This window comes from Hyperoodon ampullatus (genome assembly GCF_949752795.1).
Source record: "Hyperoodon ampullatus genome assembly, chromosome: 13".
Lineage (NCBI taxonomy): Eukaryota > Metazoa > Chordata > Mammalia > Artiodactyla > Ziphiidae > Hyperoodon > Hyperoodon ampullatus.
In genome coordinates, this window is record NC_136926.1 from 16,970,748 (window position 1) to 16,991,838 (window position 21,091).

At 51.7% G+C, this 21,091-nt stretch overlaps 1 protein-coding gene across 1 annotated transcript in view; it reads right to left on the reverse strand.

Annotated features, from left to right (window-relative positions):
* Positions 1-927: 927 nt before the first annotated feature.
* GCN1 (GCN1 activator of EIF2AK4) overlaps positions 928-21,091 on the reverse strand; it is a gene marked incomplete at its 5' end in the record, with an annotated part of 57,696 nt that continues 37,532 nt past the window's right edge. Inside the window, 22 exons of the mRNA XM_079718139.1 lie at positions 928-1,202; positions 1,731-1,949; positions 3,165-3,272; positions 3,663-3,811; positions 4,174-4,270; positions 6,101-6,215; positions 6,349-6,542; positions 8,537-8,767; positions 9,228-9,341; positions 9,583-9,852; positions 9,952-10,095; positions 10,296-10,388; positions 10,674-10,835; positions 12,564-12,728; positions 13,754-13,969; positions 14,083-14,200; positions 15,467-15,609; positions 15,810-16,006; positions 16,095-16,233; positions 16,435-16,503; positions 17,930-18,150; positions 20,818-20,997. Of these exons, the coding sequence (XP_079574265.1) occupies positions 1,077-1,202; positions 1,731-1,949; positions 3,165-3,272; positions 3,663-3,811; positions 4,174-4,270; positions 6,101-6,215; positions 6,349-6,542; positions 8,537-8,767; positions 9,228-9,341; positions 9,583-9,852; positions 9,952-10,095; positions 10,296-10,388; positions 10,674-10,835; positions 12,564-12,728; positions 13,754-13,969; positions 14,083-14,200; positions 15,467-15,609; positions 15,810-16,006; positions 16,095-16,233; positions 16,435-16,503; positions 17,930-18,150; positions 20,818-20,997 (3,470 nt within the window). The 3' untranslated portion in view covers positions 928-1,076. The remainder of the gene's footprint in view (positions 1,203-1,730; positions 1,950-3,164; positions 3,273-3,662; positions 3,812-4,173; positions 4,271-6,100; positions 6,216-6,348; positions 6,543-8,536; positions 8,768-9,227; positions 9,342-9,582; positions 9,853-9,951; positions 10,096-10,295; positions 10,389-10,673; positions 10,836-12,563; positions 12,729-13,753; positions 13,970-14,082; positions 14,201-15,466; positions 15,610-15,809; positions 16,007-16,094; positions 16,234-16,434; positions 16,504-17,929; positions 18,151-20,817; positions 20,998-21,091) is intronic.

Genomic DNA, 21,091 nt, shown 5'->3' on the forward strand with positions numbered 1-21,091 from the left:
GGGCCCGGAGGAGCGTGCTCCGTCAGACAGAACGCTTGGATCACGAGCCTTCTAAGAACTAGGAGGAAGGAAGTCATTCATAAAGGAGGCAGATGCTGAACTGCAACTTTGGTTTCCTCTGGCAATTCTGATTACAGGAATGTGGTTTGTTCTTATTCCACGGAGGGCAAGAGTTTCTCTTTAAAACTTGACTCCCAGAAGCTCCCTACCAGTCTGAGTCAGGACAGAACAGGGAGGTGGCTAATTCGACCCCTGTAACCTCCACAGCAGGTGAGAACACAGGCCTGGCTGCACCCCTCTTGAAACCCGACCTCAGGACAGAGAAGTCTGTAGATATCTACAAGACTTCCAAGATCAGGAGAGAGATGCCCAGAAATCAGACTGCTGCCTGTGCTTATGAAAACAGCTGCAAGTCTTGCCTTGTTCCTGATGCAGGAAGCTTCATATTTATGGATGTTTGGAGATTTTTTAAAATCTGCTTATCAAGATTAAAGCAAAGCCTTTATTAAACATCCCTCCTTCAAACCACCTGCATTTAAACCTATACCCCTCTCCCAACTTGCAAACTGCTAGGGCTATGTGTGTGTCATTGTCACCTGGAGGGTCAGATCCAGTTGGGCTACACAATGCTGAAAAGCCACACCAAGGCACACCACACTGGGCACACCTCCATGGTTCTGTGCCCCTCAGGATCTAGGCAAAGGTTGGCAGCACTGGCCCCGGGACCAGAGCTCAAGCACAGGAGACCAGGAAGCTGAAGTCTGAGCCTCCTTGTTCCGGACCTAGCCATGCAGAGCGGACAAGCAGCTCTTCGCTACCACTGGGTGAGGCTCACCAATGTGCTTTTCCTTCTCATCTCCAAAGAAAAGGGTGAGAGATGGAGGAGGCAATCTTCAGTTGTGTGTGGGTTTGATTTAAGGCTTTGGCTGTGGTCTGCTGATATATTAAAATACTTTCTGGGAATGCCATCTCCTAAGCTCCCCATCAGAACAAACGTATTTCCAAAAATGAAAACATTGAACAAAGAGGTGGAGCTGAAATGCTGATGCAGAGCCCAGTGGACAGGCCCAGGTCTGTCAGGTCAGGATGGTGTCATCCACCTGCTCCGTGGAGTCGGCCTGGCTGGCCAGCTTCTTCAGAGACCTTCGGTTGCATTCATTCAGCACCTCCAAGCTGGCCACATCCAGGATCTTGCAGAGGGACTGGGGGGAAGATGGAAACGAGGAGACGAAGTCAGAAAATATGGCTTCAGATTTCTCCAATCAAAGACAAAAAGGAATGTTAACCCAGGACTAGAACCACTGAGGTGGGATCTGGCAAAATAAGGGAATCAGATGGATCCAGGGAAAGCCAAGACAACCACTCATCACGCCTTTCACGTGGTGAGGTATTGTTCAGTGCTTTAAAGGTTGCTCAGCGGGCAGGGGACTGAGTGACAGGACTCTGGGCCTCAACGGGCAGCACTGTGGGATCTGTTGTAGGGCTGTGTGCCACGTGAGAGTCTACTTGAAGAAGGGGCTCTGCTGCTGAAAGACGTCTGAACCCCTCAGGAGTAGAGGGATGTGTTTTTAGGCACCAGACCTGTCACTCCACTACAATCTGCCTGTCAACACTCATGCATACGGACGGGGTGGCAGTGAAGAGTGATGCTTAAACACTGTCATGCAGAAGGCCTGCAAGGCCAGTGCCCACAGACGCCCAGGGGAGGCACGCCAGTCCCGGATTCCCACCTGAAACACCTCTTCTCCCTGCCTCATCTTGAGGAGGTTGACGATTGCCTGGTCGCTGTAGGCCCTGACGACGGTGTTTTTATCCTTGGTGTTGTCAAGGAGAGCCTTCAGGATGGGCTTGATGGCCTGGGGGTCCAGGGCAGGCAGCGGGTCCCTGTTTGCCCACCAGATCATCTTCTCAGCCACCAGCCTGATGTCACTGGATGGGTTCTGCAAACACTATGAAGAGGAACGCAGGCTTTCAGCCAGGCGCATCCAGTCTGTTTCTCAAAGCAGCCCAGACTCTGCCCTGACACTCTCTTCATCGTGGAAACTGACCCCACTGCTCCCCTCTGATGCCATCCCCACTGTGCGAGGGTAATAACCAGGTGTGATTCGGACCCTATTCTCTTCCACCTCATCTCATGCCAGTCTCTCCTTTGCTCACCACTCTCGGCCCACGTGGGCGTTCAGCTTCTGCAAACACACCATGCTGCTTCCTGCCTCGGGCCTCTGCACTGGCTGGTCCCACTGCCTGGGACGTGCTTGGCCCAGATCCTCGCTTGGTTGGTTCCTTCTCGTCCTTCAGGGCTCAGCTCAAATGTCAGCCTTTAGAGGTCTCCCCGACAGCCCTATCTAAATCAGGGCCTTCCCACAGGCTTTTTGTGTACCTCCACCTCCAGAGAGATCTTGTCTGCCCTGTTCACCTCTATACCTTCAGGGTCTAGCCCGGCTGGGCGCACAGCAGGTCATCAGTAATAAACGCTGATAAAAGCTGCATGCAGGGTGATGCCGTCATACAGGCTCAATCTAATCGGAGCCCTGTAAACTCTCCACTGTGGGTGCCTGCAGGGTGGTGCAGTCAGCCTTGGGAACCTCACTACTCAGAGCGAGGTCAGCGCACCAGCAGCACTGACATTGCCTGGGAGCTGGTTACAAAGGCAGGGTCTCAGGCTTGGCCGCATCTCTTAGCATGCAGACTCTGGTTCTGTCTTGTGTGCACACAACCGTTTGAGAAGCATGCTCTATTACACAGGGGCTGGGGCCTCGCCGTCAGGCTCCCCAGCTTTCCTCCTTGGGTCTCGCAGCCACCATAACAGCCACCACAACAGCCGTACTAGTAAGTGTCATGCCTGCTAAAGGCAGGCAGGGAAGAGGAGGTTTATTAAGATTTGAACCCAGGTCCGTCCCAAAGTTTGCAAAATTGGTGTGCCTAGAAAGAATGCCTAAAATAGAGATTCTTAACGTGATTTGGGGTCATAGGTCTATTTGACGTTCTGATAAAAAGTTGGGCACTCCACTAGAGAAAAATTCACACACGACCATTTTGCATTCCGGCCCTATGGGCTCAGAGATGCCACAGGCTATCCATGGAGAGCTCCTAGAATACAGAGGACACACTTCTGGTGTTTTTTGGTCACGGGTCCTTCTCACAAGCCTGGCTGCCCTGCTCACCTTAATGAACAGGCTGGAGAGTTTGGGTGGCAGCTGTCCTCCTCCTGTCTCGATGTGATGCTTCATCAGGAAGCCCATGCCCCGGACCCCACTCACAGCAATGGGGATCTGTGGAGAGAGGAGAGAGCTAGACGGGATGGCCTCCGGCTCTGTCCTCGGGGCAGCAGGGCCAGGCACCAGCCCTTCCCCAGGACTTTCTGGGGACCCTGCCTCTTCCCCACCAGTCCTCACCCCCCGGCAGCTCTCATGGACAGGGTCTGCCATGGCTGTGAGGCAGATGAACCAAGCCCGAGTCACTAGTTCCCAGGTCAGGAATCAGAGAACTTCTGACCTAGAAGGGACCTCTAAATGCTCCAACCTGAACTCCTCACTGTTCAGATGATGAAACTGGGGCCCAGAGAGATCAAGTACTAGTCCAAGGGCACAGTAAGTTACTGGCAAAGGTAAAATTTGAACCCAGGTCTCTGACCACCGAGTCTGGCTGCCCCAAAGCCTTACCCTGTCTGCCACGGCATTGCTGAGGATCATGTCCTGAACTTCACTGCTGTATCTGCCTGCACAGAGTCTGCCGGGAGCCACATTCACAGCCACGGAGAGAGCCAGGCTCCGCCCGTGCCGAACCATCCAGTCGATGCCAGACACGTCCGCTGGGTGCAAGGACACACTGGGGTCAACCCGCACCTCAGAGCATGGCCCACCACCCACGAAGCCCACCTCCCCGACCTGAGACTCATGTGCCAGCTCGGAGCCTGGTGGAAGCCCCAGTCCACGCTGCACACGGACCTCCTTGCCCCGAGTGGACGTCAAGCAGCCATCCCTCACAAACTGCTCCAGACTGTGGCTTGTGTTCTTGGAGCAGAAACACTCGGGGCTGCAGGACCCCCAGAAACTCCATTTTGTTTTAACAGCTGAATTTCCAAGGAGAGGGTGGTCCCGCTGCCAGAAGACCCTCTGAGGCGAAGGGGAGACAGAGAGGCCCTGAAGCCCCCCGTGGACACAAGAGGCTTACCCAGCAAGTACTGCTGAAGAACAGTGCTGAGCTCCTCTTCCGTCAGAAAGGCACACAGTTCCCCCAGGCACCCGGCCGAGGAGATGCGAGTGTTGTCCTGACGGAGCAGAGAAGGCAGTGAATGGGAACGCAAGCCCACACGGGCTCTGCGGGAACCACGGTGGAAGGAAGGCAGACCCTAAGGCCAGTCCTCCCTCCAGGCACTCACGCTCCCACCACCAGAGCGGGACTGCCACTCACTGCAGCTGCCACTCGGTGCCGTGTTAAAAATTACACACCCAGCACTTAATTTTAGAAAACTCCAGCCTGTGTGCATACGTTAATCATCATCATAAAAGCAATAATAACTATATTTACATAGCACCTTTCTTCTTACAAGCCTGAATGCTTCATATTTATTATCTCAGTTACTATCAACAGCCCTGTGAGGCGGGGAGGGGCGCGAGCTCCCGCCCACAGTGCCCAGGAAAGGCGATCGGAGGACCACTTGGAGCTCTACCCCCAACCCCACACCCACCCCCGAACTGCTCATGCGTCCGCCTATGTCCAGAGAGACTCCCTGCTGCCCCGACATTACTCAGGTTTGTCCCGGGAAGTCAAACTGAAGAGCTGATCAACCCAAGGCAATAGGTAAAGGCCGAGTGTTTTGTGTCAAAACCAAAGCCACGTACATAAGCAGCTCCCTGCTGCTCTCCCTGCCAGCTAACTACGGGACACCACATAGTGGATTCAGGTTATGTGCTACAGTATCAGGAAGTGCCAACTTGGCGTGCCTCCCCCAAAACCAACCAACCAACCAGAGCCTCAAGGGCCCATGGGGAGGCATCAGCTGGGCTGGCACTCTGGATTGCCACCTTCGATCCAGCGCAAGTTCTGAGGAAGAGGGTGGTTGGCCAGCACCTTGGGCCTCTGAGCTCCCTGCCCAGGTGCCAAGCAAGGCTAAAGCTGGCTCTCTCTGACACGACAGCCACTCTCTCCAACGGGATCTATTTTAAGCTCCATTGTGGTGAAATGCAAATTGGTTTACATACTAACTTTTGCTTGTACTGTGCATGGCCCTATAAAAACCCTGACAGACTGTGACCAAAAGAAGGTGGAGTCTCCCATCTGTACCCCAGAGAAGGCCAGGGTCTCAGCTGGAGGGCCGTGATAGTCGGCCCCGTGCGTGGGCAGATGACGGGGTGTAGCTCCATGTGAACCCAGAGGCCTCTCTCCAGAGATCAGCCCCACAGTGTACATCTGGCCACACAGCAGAGGGCTGTCAGAGGGCAAAGAGAAAATTCTTCTCAGAGACTCAAGCCTTCCTGGGCCCGCCACAGCACTGGGCTGTCACGGGGTACTTCACAAATGCTTCTAGACGGGGTCAGGAAGGGCTACAGTAACGGCATCGGAACAGAACCAGGAGCCACGGGGCTCAGGTCCTGGTTTTGACTCTACCACTTGCTAGGGTGCAGCCACAAGTGAGTCTCACCCTCTCAAACAGTGCTAAGCCCTCCCACCTGGACAGACACCAGACAGTTTCCTGAGGGCTGTGCCCATGCTTCATTCACCTCTGGGCTAGGCCCTTCGGCTCAGCAAATGTTTCCTGAACCAATAAACGAAACTCTTCACTTTACAACTGGAGAAATGAGGGGCAGAGAGGGAAAGTGACTTGTTTAAGACGAGAGAACAAACGAATGAGAGACCTGGGACTTTAAAAGCCTTACTTTCCTTATCTATACAACACATCACCGACATCAATATCGATATCAAGACGCGCCTTGTCTCTCTCACTACCAGAGGCGTGGTAAACCAGAGTGATAACGAATGTCGGGAGTGATTATCACTACTGACCAAGTTCTTCTAACACAAAGCAGAGATGCTAACCAAAGGAAAGAGAAGGGAAGCCAGCCGAGCCCCCCAGCCCCGCGTCCACCTGCTGCTGTACCTCGTCATGTCCCAGCGTGCTCAGCAGGAGCGAGACGATGCTCTTCCGGATAACCACATCCACTTTGGCCCCTGCTCCTTGAATCACAAACCTCAGGGCCTGAAGCATGGTGTCCCTACAGAACCAGTGCACCCAACTTAAAACCTGGCTCTGCTTCACCACTGCTCCCGCCGCACAGGCAGGGCCCGGGCTGCTTCAGGAGCTGCCCGGCTTCCCCACGGCCACAGCTCTTCCCACCAGGGCCTCACCTGACACCCGGGTCCTCCATGACCCGGATTCCGTTCAGCAACTCTGTGAAGAGAGGATCCACCTTGATATGGATGGAGATGAGCTTCCCTAGCGCATCAGCAGCCTTCAGGCGCACGCCCCGGTTAGAGTCCTGCAGGGCTTTGGTGAAAGTGGTCTGCAGCTGGGGCAGGAAGGGCTTCAGGGCAATCCCAACCTGTTTGAGACCCACACCCAAAAGCACAGCTGAGGTGGAGTCCAGGGCCACAGTGCACTCACTATAGGCACGAAAACAAATGATCACAAACCACCATAAGCTGCCCTGACTCCCACACATAGGCCAGGAATAGATGTCCCATTAAGACAGGGGCGCCCAGCACAGAGAGGTCACATTCAGTCTCCTCTTCTGTTTTCAACATCCTGCGCTGCACTGGGAGGAGGCAAAGGCGGAGGATGACACCACCAGCACCACCAGCACTACCACCACTACCACCCCCCCACCACCACCAGCACCACCACCACCACCAGCACCACCACCACCACCGAGGGAGCCGTGGACTTGGCTTAGTGAAGCCCTGTCCACGTGGACAAGTGACTCAAAACCCTTGTCTCCAAATACACTAGAGCAGGCCGGGAGATGCTGTCAGTACCACGTAAGAACATTTTAGTGCAAAGACAGGGAAACGGACCAGGTGTGTAAGGGCAGGTACCATCTACTGAGCATTTAATGTTCAGCCTTCAGAACAATCCTATGAAACAGCCTCAGAAGGTCATCCCTGTATACATGTGCGCCCCCTCATTAACAATCCAGTCTAATCCCCGACCACACATAGAAAAACAGGCACATTTGTGACAAAATACAGGTGGATCCAAGACGAAAGATTTACTTATTGCTAAGTGGGGAAATCAAAGTAGCTGTTGGGAGGTTCAATGCCAATTAAGGTTTAGAGATACTGGGGTCGGGGTTTTGCAGGCAGCTGGGAGGCAGACCACAGAATGAAGCTGGCAAACCTGCAGTGGGAACCACCTGCCTATGGGTGGCACCTGGCTTGTGGCTTGAGGGACAAATTCCAGGAGGGAAGGGCTCCATTTGTACACAGAGTTTAAAAAAAAAAACACGAAACACAGAAAAGAACAGCAAAGAATGTAAAGATGATACTTAATTTAAAAGAAAAAAAAAAGACTCAATTTCCTACAGAATGAAGCTGATGTTCACGATCCCATTTTTTATCTGGGAAGTTGCTCCCCACACTTTTCTCCCAAAAGGAAAAAGCTACAAATCTTAAGCTTGCTTTTGTTTCCAAACCTCAAGTAAGAATTTTTTTTTTAATAACAACAAATCTTGGCTGTTTATGCTTTTTTAAATCCAAAGGGCTTAATTATTACACTGTAAAGTATCAGAAACAGTTAACGTGTTCTATCTTTGCTTCTGACACTTTGGGCAAAAACTGAAGTTAACTGCAGTTGCTCTCAGACTTCTTTTTCATTCTCTCCTCAGATTCATTTCACCTCATTTATGAGGTGGTCATAAAGAAGGGAAATGTTTTTGAACAAGGTTTTAATTGTATTTATGTGGCCCTGGATTTTGTCCTTTGACCCATTTATAAATAATAGCAACTGGGCTTCCCTGGTGGCGCAGTGGTTGAGAGTCCGCCTGCCGATGTAGGGGACACAGGTTTGTGCCCCGGTCCGGGAAGATCCCACATGCCACGGAGTCGCTAGGCCTGTGAGCCATGGCCGCTGAGCCTGCGCGTCCGGAGCCTGTGCTCCGCAACGGGAGAGGCCACAACAGGGAGAGGCCCGCATACCGCAAAAAAAATAAAAATAATAGCAATTAACATGCACTGGTGTGTCGAGTGCTTAGAATGTGTCAGGCCTCGTGCCCGATGTTATTTTATCTGAGCCCTGTGTCACACCGCCCTTCGAGAGGCAAGCAGTCTTAGTACTCTCAAAACATAGGTGAGGAAACAGGCTCAGAGGCTGCATAACTTTCCCAAGGTCATTCTGGCCATACAGCTACCAAGTGGCGGACCTGGAATTGACAATGTGCAGTGAGTCTTGACTCCAAAGTCTTAACTCCCTCTGCTCTGCCAATTCCCCATAATAAGCTGTCACCCCGCCTCCACAGGACACTGCATGCCAGCGTCCTGCACACAAACCCATTCTCTAAGGCCTGAATGGACCGAGAGCTTGAACTCATCAGTCGCTCACCTTGGCCAGCAAAAGGCTGAGTGTCTCGAGCAGAGCCGCCTTCACGTTCCAGCTGAACCGGTCCCCCAGGATGCGGATCAGAGGGCCAGTGATGCTGACCACGGAGGGTCTCAGGGCATCAGCTGAGGTCAGGCGGATCACCAGGCCTAAAGCTTTGGCTGCTTCCTCTTTCTGTTCTGGGCTGCCAGTCAGGACGCCCTCCCGCAACACTGGAAGGATGGAGGTTACTCCCTGACAAGAGAACCACACCTGAGAGTCAAATCTCAAAGGTTCTGGGCCCAGGTGTCTCCCACCCAATGCAAGGAGCTCCTGTTAGCCATCCTCTCCTCAACTCCATGAGAGATGGATTCAGGCCGCCAGGGTCGCAGCCTGAGATGGTGCTGGCTGGAGAACAGTCTTGACAGTGACAAAAAGAGCAGAGTCCCAGCAGGCCTACCACACAAGGTACCTGCACTGCTGTCACTCACTCTGTCTGAGGTGGCTTCCACTGCTTAAACCAAAGATGATGAACCCTGTCCCCATGGGGCCCCCACGGGGAAGAAACACGCTGTCTGTGAAGGTGCAGAATGGCACCTAGAGCACTAAGCCAGATTAACACAAGGGCTGCTCCAGCGGCCCCACCTCCTGGGACCCAAGGGGAAGGCGGAGGAAGGCCGCATGCCCGCCGCACCCTGCACGGGCCCTGGCTTACCTTCTTTGGAAGGCAGAACCCTGGCACGTGTTCACCTTTGCTCTCATTCCCTATGAGCCGGATTTCTTTGTGTAGTTCCTCAATTAGTGCCAGCTGGTTGCCAGCATCCAGTTTCTGTGGGAAGCCGGGACAAAGCAGAGAGGATGTCAGAGTTCTAGGTAAAGCCCTCTCAAGACTGTTTCAAAATAATATAGCCGGCGGAAAGGTGTGGGTGGGAGTATAGATAAGACTGCCCACGAATCGACAGATGCTGAAGCTAGGTGATAGGTACGTGGGGGGCCTTAGGAGTCTAGTCTTATAAGCGCCTCGTGTTGTCCACAACCAGAAGCTAGCTGTGGGGTCCACAGCTCCTCACCTTGGTGATGGCATTCAGGGCATCCCAGCTCTCCTCCAGAACCACAGGGCTGGAGTCGTTGAAGAGGCGGATCAGGCCTGAGACCAGGCTCCGCAGGTGGCTAGTGTAGTCCACCTTTGAGCGGGAACAATAGATGTTGAGGATGATGGCAGCAGCCTGCCTCATGCCCACTTCAGGGCTGCGGGTGGCTTCCAACAGATCCTCGATGATGATCCGGTGCCCGGTGTCATCCTCTACCGAGAGGATCACAGCCTGACAGTTGGCCATCTCCTAAAACCACAGGGGATGCCTCGGCTGAGCACAGCTCCTCCAGGATAGGACAGGATGGGGCAGGGTTAGAAAGCCTGTGGGAGTGGCTGTGACACTCACCAGCTGCTCAGCTGGAGTCCCCAGCTTCTCCTTCAGGGCCAACATGACCGCCGGGAGGATCACGCCAAGATGACGGGTCAGGGCGTCACCTGCCACAGACGAAAGGAAAGCCAGCACCCGGGTATTGACAGGTGGGGTCGTCAGCTGCGGAATGATGAACAGCAACTCAATAGGTGTCGCCCCGTGCTGGCCGCGGCACTAGGCTCTGGGAGATCCCATCCCACCGCAAGAGTCACCAGCCTCCCCCAGCATCTGAGTTCAGAGCTGGCCTTCACGCAGGCCCGGGGAACAGTGATGTGGCTGTGGCTTCTGGGCCAGAGGGGTTGCCACGTGTTGGGAATTACCTTGGGCACGAGGTAGGGCAACACCACACGGCTCTTGATGGCCATCACTTGCTTCAGACCATCCAAGGCAAATTCTGACACCTGCTCATCATCCTGCAGAGGGGCATTGGGGGCAATGTTCAGGAGTTGGCTCTTGTCTCCACCTCCGCTGTCTTGGACCGGCCGGCGCCAACGTCCTTCTCCACTCTCCTCCCCTCCTCCCTCTGCACCCACATGGACTGACTGTCAAAGGAGAAGCACAGAGCCAAATCCCATCCTGTGCACCCACTCCCTCTGGGGCCCACACTGAGGCTGCCTTGGCAGAATCAGCACCCCCGCGTGTTGCCTCTACAGAGATGGTAAAAGCCCGACTGGTAGGTGTGGGGCAGAGCCACTCACCAGCTGCTTCAGTAGAAACGGGAGGATGTCCTCCAGAGCCTGGTGGCCGATGGTGGAGTGCAGCTGCTCAAAGGTTTTGGCCGCCGCCTCTCTGACCTCCTCCAGCGGGTCACACAAGGCCTTCCTTGCCGTGGGCACAAGGGACTCGGAGAAATACAGCACCTGCAACAGTACAGGTGTACTGAACCCGACGTAGCAGAGGGAGAGGAAATCAGCAGGGGGCGGTGAGGACCTCTGGCCCAGCCAGGCCACCGCTGCTCCCTGGGCTTGACTTTTTTTTTTTTAACTTAGATGGTTTCTGTGGAAATGTACAAGTATGAAAAAGCAGAGAGGCTGTGTAATCTACTCCCAAGGAGCCTTCACCAGACTTAATAATTAATAGCCTGATTTTTTCTGGCAAATTCTCCAAATACTCTGGTCTCCTACAGGAACTCCAAACTCGTTCTCATGGCGAGGACCCTAGTGATGTGGCCTCCACTCCCCAGACTCTTTTGCTCATCCTCTTAGGAAACTCCAAGTCCTTCTTCAAGTCTCAACTCAAATACTTGCTCCCTGGGACTTCCCTGGTGGCACAGTGGTTAAGAATCTGCCTGCCAATGCAGGGGACACGGGTTTGAGCCCTGGTCCGGGAAGATCCCACATGCCGCGGAGCAGCTAAGCCCATGCGCCACAACTACTGAGCCTGCGCTCTAGAGCCCGCGAGCCACAACTGTTGAGCCAGAATGCCACAACTACTGAAGCCCGCACGCCTAGAGCCTGTGCTCCACAACAAGAGAAGCTTCTCACTGCAGTGAGAAGCCCGCGCACCGCAACAAAGAGTAGCCCCCGCTCGACACAACTAGAGAAAGCCCAGGCGCAGCAACAAAGACCCAGCACAACCATAAATAAATAAATAAAAATTGAAATAAAAAAAAACTTGCTTCCTTATGAAGTCTTTGCATCTGCAACGGGGCCAATGACAGCTCTGTTGCCTCTGCAACCAACTCCACCAAAGCAACGCCCCCTATGAATCTAAGGACTGAATACGAATATGGCCACCAGCAAGGCCTCAGCCTTTGGGGCACTTACTATTTAATGAATCACAGCTCTTTTGGTGACAGGATTTACCTTTATTCTTTGAAAACTGCAAATATAAAACCCCAAATGTAATACGTATACTGATACACACAGGAGGAGAAGGATCCTGTAAATCAGACGAGGCTTTTCAGGCTGAGCAATTGGCCACGTGTTCAAATTTCTGACCTGCCACCCATTCATCGCTTTGGTGCTTCCATCCCAATCGAGGGCTCTACGCCTACTCTCAACCTACTCCCCATGTTGGGGAGGATCAATGTTGGGAGGATCAATTACCGTAGAAAAGTAGGGTCAGTGAAAAGGACTCCAACCCTCTTGAATGTAGCTACTATGGAAACAGTCTCATTGCTGGAGACAATGCGTTTCCACCCACCGGGTACTCACTCTCGTCTACTCCGCTCCCTCTGAGAACGAGCGCGCCCTCCTGCTCTCCACCGCCCTCCACCACTCACACACGCGCACCTCCTTTCTCCGCTAAGTGCACCACACGTGTTACCTGAACTGATGTAGTGACACAAAAGGATTACTCTGGAGCAAGCTCAGGAGTGGTGAGGGAAAGACTATCTCCAGTCTCCAAAAGCTACTCCAGGCCTCTAAATCACTTAGGTCTTATAGCCTGTAAAACCGATGGGAAAGCTGAGAGGGAAATTCCAATGCCCTGCTGCCCCGCCGGCACCCCACTGCCAGCAACGCCCTCTGGAGCAAGGTTCACATGTCCCTGAGGGTGAAGTGTCGCTACTGGTGCAGTTTGTCCTGTAACCTCCCTGGCCCTCTGAGTCAGGTGCAGGACCTGCGGGGCCCTGAGGAGATACTCACGGCATCCCGGCTGGTGGACTTCATGATCTCGCTCAGCCCAATGCACACTCCCTGCCTCTCGTCACTCTTCCGAGACCTCAGGCCTTCCTCAAGGATGGGGATGATCTCAGGTAGGATTTTCTCCCCTAACTTCCGGACGAGATCTCCCAGTGTCCTGGCTGCAATCTGTCGGCAGAGCTCAAGTCAGGACATCGACTCCCTGCAAAACCCAGGGCACCCAGTGCACAACTCCAGAATGAGGGCCCTGGAACCTCCCAGATTTTATCCGAGCCAGACTTAACTTTCCCAAACGCTCTTACCCGTGAAGAGCCCCCACGGTGCTTGCAAAACATGACAAAATAAAATGATCTCTCTGCATCACACACACCTACACAACCTAAAACAAAAGCTGGCACCTTATATTATGACCAAGAAACTCATCATGTGCTGCCCAGTCAAGGGCCGAATTCCCTGGATCAAAAACTGTGGCCTAGAAGTCACTTAACCCTCATGCTCTTGCCCAGGAAAGGGGACTCTGAATTTGGAATAAACACTTTAAGGAAAAAACCCATCTCCTCTGAGGCCTCATGCAAACCCTTCTTCAGAGCCAAATACACATCTGCTTGCCAGGGATGGGGGTTGGGAGTGGGCCAAAGAGGACTGGCAGAAGCGGTAATCGGCCCCGGTGGGCCTCTCCTCCAGCTGCACCAGCCTTCGTTCAGCCCCTGCTGTTGGCCGCATTCCCGCCCACCTCATGACTTGTGCACATCCCATCCTGGTATCTCAAGCACTAGTCCCTTGGTCCGGAACAGTCTTTCATCACCTCCCCACCCATTAATGCTCACTCATCGTTCATCTTCAAGCATCACTTCTTCTGAGAAGGCTTCCCTGACCCCCAGCTGGTTGACCTGTTATAAGCATCGGCAGTGCCACATAGCACTTGCCATAGTTGCATTTTCCATCTGTTTTTGTGATTATTTGATTAACATTCATCTCCTCTACCAGACTATAGCTCCACGAGGCTGCCTTTCTTCTCCACTATCTCCCCAGGTCTTGGGCCCCTGCTTAGCACATAGTAGATGATAAATATTTGTTGAATAACTAAGTAAATAAATAAACGCTCCCGTGTTAGATAGGGGACCCTAGGGGCTCTCCCATTCTCTGCAGGCATCAGAGGCTGCTTGGTCAGAAGCAAGGCCTGTGAAACTTACCGTTCTCTTATCTGCACACGTGCTGGCCAGGAAACCCAGCAGGAGCCCAAAGAGGGTGGGCAGGATCTCACGCAAGGTGCGGGGGGTATTGGAGACCACAATCTTCCAGACGTGCAGCGATGCTTGCCGCACAACCAGCTGGGTGTCAGAGCGGCCCATGTACAGGCCTGCCAACACCCGGTTCCGCCGATCTACCCCCAGGGCAGTGATGATTGCCTGCAGCAGTGGAAAGAAGCAGAGAACACGAGGTGGTGAAGCCTCCACAGTGTGAGTGCCAGGGAGTCTCCCTACCATCAGCAGAGGGAGGAAAATCAAAACAAGGCATGCACCTTGTTGGACTGGGCAGTTCCGAAGTTATCATCTTCAGAGGCAGTTTCTGTGGTCATCTTCCCAGTGACTCCTGAGATGTGGAACAGGAGATCCCCAAGGAGCTGAACAGAGCTGAACCTGAGAAGGAGGCCAAGAACAGAGTCACACGGTTGCAGGAGGATGTCTCAGTGCACAACCAAGCACTGGACAGAAAAGAGACTACAAGGAAATGTACCCAAAACACTCATGGTGGTTCTCTTAGAACAGGAGAGGTCACAGACGATACTCATTTCTTTACAGTCTCCCACATATGTTCCTTCCAAGTTATCTACTAATGAACATCACTTTAATAATAAAAAAGGACATGGGCTTCCCTGGTGGCACAGTGGTTGAGAGTCCGCCTGCCGATGCAGGGGACACAGGTTCGTGCCCCAGTCCAGGAAGATCCCACATGCCGCGGAGCGGCTGGGCCCGTGAGCCACGGCCGCTGAGCCTGTGCGTCCGGAGCCTGTGCTCCGCAACGGGAGAGGCCACAGCAGTGAGAGGCCCGCGTACCACAAAAAAAAAAAAAAAAAAGGACATTTTTAAAAAGCAGATACGAAAATTTCTATAATAAAGTTATTAAAAAGAGAGAAGAGAGCACAGAGGGAAGTATTAACAAGAAACCAGGAATGTGGATCATCAGAACTACAGACATAAGGAGAGGCCTAGAAGGATAAACTTTGTTTCTCTTCAAATTAAATTAGATTTATTGTTTTTAATGATTACAGAAATATCATATTGAAACTGAAAATTCAAACAATACAAAAAAATATAAAGAGAGTGTAAACAATCACCCAGACTCCCAGCACCCAGGCAACCACTCTGACACTCCGGTGACACCCTTGTACACATCACCCTCCCACATACCATGTGTGAAGTGGGCCTGCACCACATACATCGGGCCACGGCCCGCACCTTTCCATCAACAATAGGTCGAGGAGCTTTCTGTGTCAGCTGACATAGTCCTTATGCCATTCTTTGTAATGGCCAAATCAAAGTTCATGGTGTGGATGTGCGATGACTTTTTTAAACCTACCTTCAGTTTTTCAAATGATAAACAATACCACAACAAACATCCTTCTAAATACATCTTTAAGCACTTGACTAAATATGTCCTTGCAATAAAATCCTAGAAGTAGAATTTTCAGATTAAAAAGCATTCGCATTTAAAATTTTGACACAAACTGAAGGACTGAATAGAGAAAACTTTTTAGAAGAGAATCAGAATTGAAGGCACTGCTATGGGATACTGGAGTTACAAAATGGTTAAAAGTGAGAGTTTTTGGCAACATTTTGCTTTTCATTTCTCAGTTCCCCAAACACAGAAGTATGGCTACTAGGTCTTTCCACCTGAGTTCTCACCTTATTCTCCAGAGGTCGTCAAAGAGGCCTTGCTCCAGCTGGGGCAGCAGCAGGGCTATGGCCGTCTCGGCGTACATGGAGATGACCCGCTGGCCCGCACGCAGGGCGGTATCACGCACAAACTCGTTCTCATCAGCAAGAGCCTGTGCACACAGAGGGTGGGTCAGCCAGAACTGCCTCCCCCTAGGCACCCAAACCCAAGAGGAAATGGGAATCCCTGAAGAGCAGGATGAGGACTCCTGCCACCCAGCCCCAATTGGCGGGAAGCCCTAGCTCTCTGGGAGAGCGCATGTGTCCTGCCCTCCTCAGTAATTCTATCCTCAGCATTGTCGCTGGTGCCTACTTTGAGGATACAGGGGATGATGGGCCCCACATAAGGAGTGAACTTGTCCCCGAAGGTGATGGGCAGGTAGTTGAACATCATGATATAGCCATCTCGGACGTGGGGTGCAATGTCCACTTTGCTGGCTGTAGCCACAATTTCCGGCATCAGCTTCTCCAACTTCTCCACCCCCAAGCCAGCCATGACCTCGGCCAACCCTGAAAGAAAGGGACAGAATGAGCCCACCAGATCTAAGGGTCCCCAGAGGGCACTGCCGGTCTGGCCCCTGGGCCCGCCCTGCCTCACCCTGCGCGGCGCCTGAGCGATCCACAGAGCTCTGCTCATAGGTCAGTGTCTCCATCAGCCACGGCAGCAAGTCCTCAAAGCATGACTCCCCCATGCCCTTCACCATGGCTCCAAGAGCCTTTGCAGACACCGTCCGCACCTGTCAGGTAACCAAGAGCAGGGATGGCGAGGAGATGTGGCTCAAGACCAGGTGACCATGCAGGAGCAAGGCGGGGTCCTCTAGGGTCTCCCTCCCTTTACCAGACAGACGCAAATGCAGCTTATAGGGAATTCTTAGGAATCAATTTTCTGGAACTGGGCTAAAATAACGAGCTCCTGCCCCCTCTCCTCCCAGACTCACCTCAGGTACAGGGTCCAAAAGAGAAGCTTTCAGACCAGGCGTCACACTTGGCAGGTAAGGAGCCAAGTCCTGCAAGAACAGAAGAGGTGGCTCAGCGGAGGCCCAATTCCGGCTTTCTCCAGCCCTGCTTCACGGTGGACCCTGACTACACCATTCTGCTGACTAGGAGCGCTCACAGGGGTGCTTGTCACTGGCAAAGAACCCCCACCACTCCCACTGGTTCCTTGAAGGCCCGTGTGATTGCTCAGGGAAGCCTACGAGGGACCCCAGGCCCATCCTCAAGAGGTCGAGTGAGCCCCCAGATGCAGTTCAATGCTCTTCCTCCTCCTGAGACCAAGGGCTGCCCACCCTCGGGAATCTAGGAAATTCTTTTGGCACTCCTTTCAGAATTGCATTATCATCTTTTCGCTCTCTTCACCTTAAAAGGTTTATGTCTCTTGATACGGCATTCAGCTTTCAGAAACAGTTTTAAATATAGAAAAAGCCTTATGTTCACTGCACCATCATTTAAAATAGCAAAAAACCTTGGACACTATATGACCAACAATAGAATTATATAAGTTATGATATATAAACTCGTTGGAATATTACATAACTATTAAAAACTCAGTTTTATGAATAACTTGCTATAACTTGGAAATACATTTATATTTGGAAATATCATTTTTTTACATGTAATTTAAAAACATTAACAATAATTATTTTAGCTTTTGGAGGGCTATGGATAAAATTTTTTGGTTTTCCAACTATCCCAAATTTCCTAGGATTGACTAACTTTCGCACTTTCTCTCTTGTGCCCATAGCCTCAGCAAGCAAAGCAGAGCTGTGGTAGTGAGATCACACATCCAAGCCCCTAGGAGCAAGTAAACAAACAAACAAAGTAAATCTCCCAAACTAGGCTAATTTCCTCTGAGAGGCTTACAGAAGCAAATGCTTTCGACAAGAAAACACTGCAAGCAGTCAAAGCAGCGGCCGGTTTCCCAACACTCCTGAAAGGTCAAAGGCGAGGCTGGACCTTTCCTCCCTGTCAATCTATAAAAGGAGCCCAGGGGCTTCCCTGGTGGCCCAGTGGTTGAGAGTCCGCCTGCCGCTGCAGGGGACACGGATTCGTGCCCCAGTCCGGGAAGATCCCACATGCTGCGGAGCGGCTGGGCCCGTGAGCCACGGCCGCTGGGCTGCGTGTTCGGAGCCTGTGCTCCGCAGCGGGAGAGGCCACAACAGTGAGAGGCCAGCGTACCGCAAAAAAAAAAAAGGAGCCCAGTAAGACAGGCCTCACCTGGGGGCTGAGCTAGTAAGGACTTGTATCGCTATGTTCTGGAAGATGCCCAGAGAGCCTAGATTTCTACCCTCCACCCACCAATGGTCCATTTCTCCCCCCAAATATAATCAGGGATCAAATGCTCATAGCTCTCCTGTGTCTACTGTCAGTAGGGACTCTGTGCCCTAAACCAGCATCCATTGGTCTGTCCTGTACGAGCCCCAGATAGGCTGATACCTTCTGGTCTGTCAGGGAGTACATGTTGCCAATGATCTGGGCTGCCATCTTCCGTGTGTCCGTGGAACGGTCCTGGAAGGCTCTCTGGACAATGGGCATGATGAGGGCCAGGGACGGGGCATCAATGAAGTGGACAAACTTGGTGTCCAGCAAGGTCTGCAAGCACTTCTGGGTCTTCCGAGAGGGGTCCGTCAGGGCATCCAGCAGGACTGGGGCAATGGCTGCATGTCCAAACAAGAGAGAGGCTGCTTTGTACAAGTCTATGGTGGGGCAAATCTGCTGGATCCCCAGCACTAGAGGGGGCCAAAAGAGAAGGGAGTCCAAGGTCACCCCTCCCTAGAGCCCCGCAAATCGCCAACTGAGGAAGCCAGCCTGTCTGCAAAGAGCAATTCTATTCTTGCTCCCCAAGAGGAAGCGGTGTGGGGACGGCAGCCATCACCCCTTTGCACTGCACAGTTGTGGTCTGGTGGGGCACCTGTGGGCTAGCTTCAATGGCACTGAGCTGCAGCCTCAGTGCTGGGCCTCCGTGGGAGAGCTACTTGGACAACATGGATCTTATTCTGGAAGCAGCAACCCAAAGTGGTTTTGTGAAAAAACAGTTTGGAGACACCAAAGGCCCCTGAACCAGTGGTGGGAGTGAAGCACACAATACTCAGAGCAGCTAAGCCCAGATACAACAAGCTCTCAAAAGTTCAGCACCATCAGCCCAGCAAAAGGAATTCCAAGAGGAATACCTGGCTTATCTTTTCCACAAACCCAGGGAATTCAACAACTACAAAGACAAATGCTAGTCAAGACTTTTAAGAGAATTCCCTGGCGGTCCAATGGTTAGGACTCAGTGCTTTCACTGCCAGGACCCATGTTCAATCCCTGGTCAGGCGACTAAGATCACGCAAGCCAAGCATGCAGACCAAAAAAACCCAACAACAACAGAAAACAACAACAACAACAACAAAAAACTAATAACCCAGTTAAAAAATGGGCAAAGGATTTGAATAGACAGTTTTCCAAAGAAGATATGCAAATGAAAAATAAGCACATGAAAACATGTTCCACATCATTAGTCATTAGGGAAATGCAAATCAAAACCACAATGAGATGCCACTTCACACCCAATAGGATGGCTGTAACCAAAAAGACAGACAATAACAGAGGTGGCAACTGGAACTTGCATACACTGCTGCCGGGAATGTCAAATGGTACAGCTGCATGGGGTAACAGTCTAGCACTTCCTCAAAAAGGTAAACAGTTACCACATGACCCAGCAATTCCATTCCTAGTTATCTAACCAAGAGAACTGAAATCATGCCTACAGGGAAAAAAAAAAAAACCTTGGATACAGATGTTCATAGCAACATTAATAGCCAAAAAGTGGAAACGACCCAAACATCTACTGATTGATGAACAGATAAACAAAATGTGGTATACTCATTCACTGGAATACATTATTGGGCCATAAAAGGAAAGAAGTACTGATACATGCTACAGTGTGGATGAACCTTGAAAACATAACGCTAAATGCAAGAAGCTAGACATAAAAGGCCACGTACTGTATGATGCCATTTACGTGAAGTGTCCAGAATAGGCAAACTCAGAGACAGAAAATAGATTAGTGGTTGTCAGGGGCTAGAGGTAGGAGGGGAAATGAGGAGTGAATGCTAATGGGTGTGGGGTTCCTTTCTGAGATGATGAAAATGCCCCGGAACTAAACAGCGGTGATACTTACATCATTTTGTGAATATGCTAAAAACCACTAAGCTGTACATTTTTGAGAAGTGAATTTTACATTATACAAACTAGTCAATTTAAAAAAAAAAAAAAAGGCCCCAGGCTGGATTCCGAAAATGAAGGCATGCATTTGATAGAGAGGAGACTGTTCTGGGCCTCAGAAATCCCCAGGGGTGTTGGACATTGTAAACAACAACAAAATCCACATCTACCTATTCATCCCTTAAAAAACAAAAACAAAACCCCATCATTTTCTGAATGAAAACAAGTCTGGAAATACTCAGGCTGAAAAGCACTGAATGGGTACCGATGTTCTATGCTGAAGCTTAAAAATTAACAAGTACAGTACTGGTCAAGGTAGCTGGCTGGGGTTTGTTTCTAGAAATCAATCTTTCCCTAATTACTCAAGAAAGAACCACACTAAAAAGTAAGCTCCCTGGGCTTCCCTGGTGGCGCAGTGGTTGAGAATCTGCCTGCTAATGCAGGGGACACAGGTTCAAGCCCTGGTTTGGGAGGATCCCACATGCCACGGAGCAACTAGGCCCGTGAGCCACAACTACTGAGCCTGTGCGTCTGGAGCCTGTGCTCCGCAACAAGAGAGGCCGCGACAGTGAGAGGCCCGCGCACCGCGATGAAGAGTGGCCCCTGCTTGCCACAATTAGAGAAAGCCCTCGCACAAAAAAAAACTCAGACCCAACACAGCAAAAATAAATAAATTAATTAATAAACTCCTACCCCCAACATCTAAAAAAAAAAAAAAAGTAAGCTCCCTAACCTTCCCTCTATCACAGGCCTCCTGGAATGAGAGAGAATAGAAAAGTTCCCCAAAACCTAACACTTTGGATGATGCAGATGTGGTCCAGAGCTTGTCATTTACCTGTTGACCTCAAGGCTCCCTTAGAGTCAAGCTATTTCTGGGCCAAAAACTCAGTTTCCCTACCTGAGCAGTCAACGACTGCTCCAGACCAACAGGAAAACAGACCACTTCCAAACTACTTTCCACTTATTATTGTAGGGAAAGGGCTTCCCCAAATTTAGAGGTTATCTCAATGTGAACATATCTGTCCTCAGAGGGCCTAAGCTGAATGGGTGCATGTTCCCTGCAGTGTCCAGGGATAGGAGGAGGAACCGGGGCCAGTGCCCTCGTGGGAGAGGCATACCCAGGATCTCCGGGTTCCTGATGACGGAGCCAATTTGCCTGAGCGCCTGCTGTCCGGCCTTCTGCACTTTGACGTGGGAGTCGGTGAGCACCTCCGTGAGCTTGGGCACGATGTTGGGTAGGCAGGACGACAGCTGCTTAGGAGCACAGTACGCCATCGCCCCAAGCAATTCCACCGACCCTGCAGACGGCAGACACACGCCCAGCATGAAATCACTGAGCACAGGTTGGCAAGTCGCCTGGGCTGGCTGCCCGGGCAAGGGACACGCGGCCCG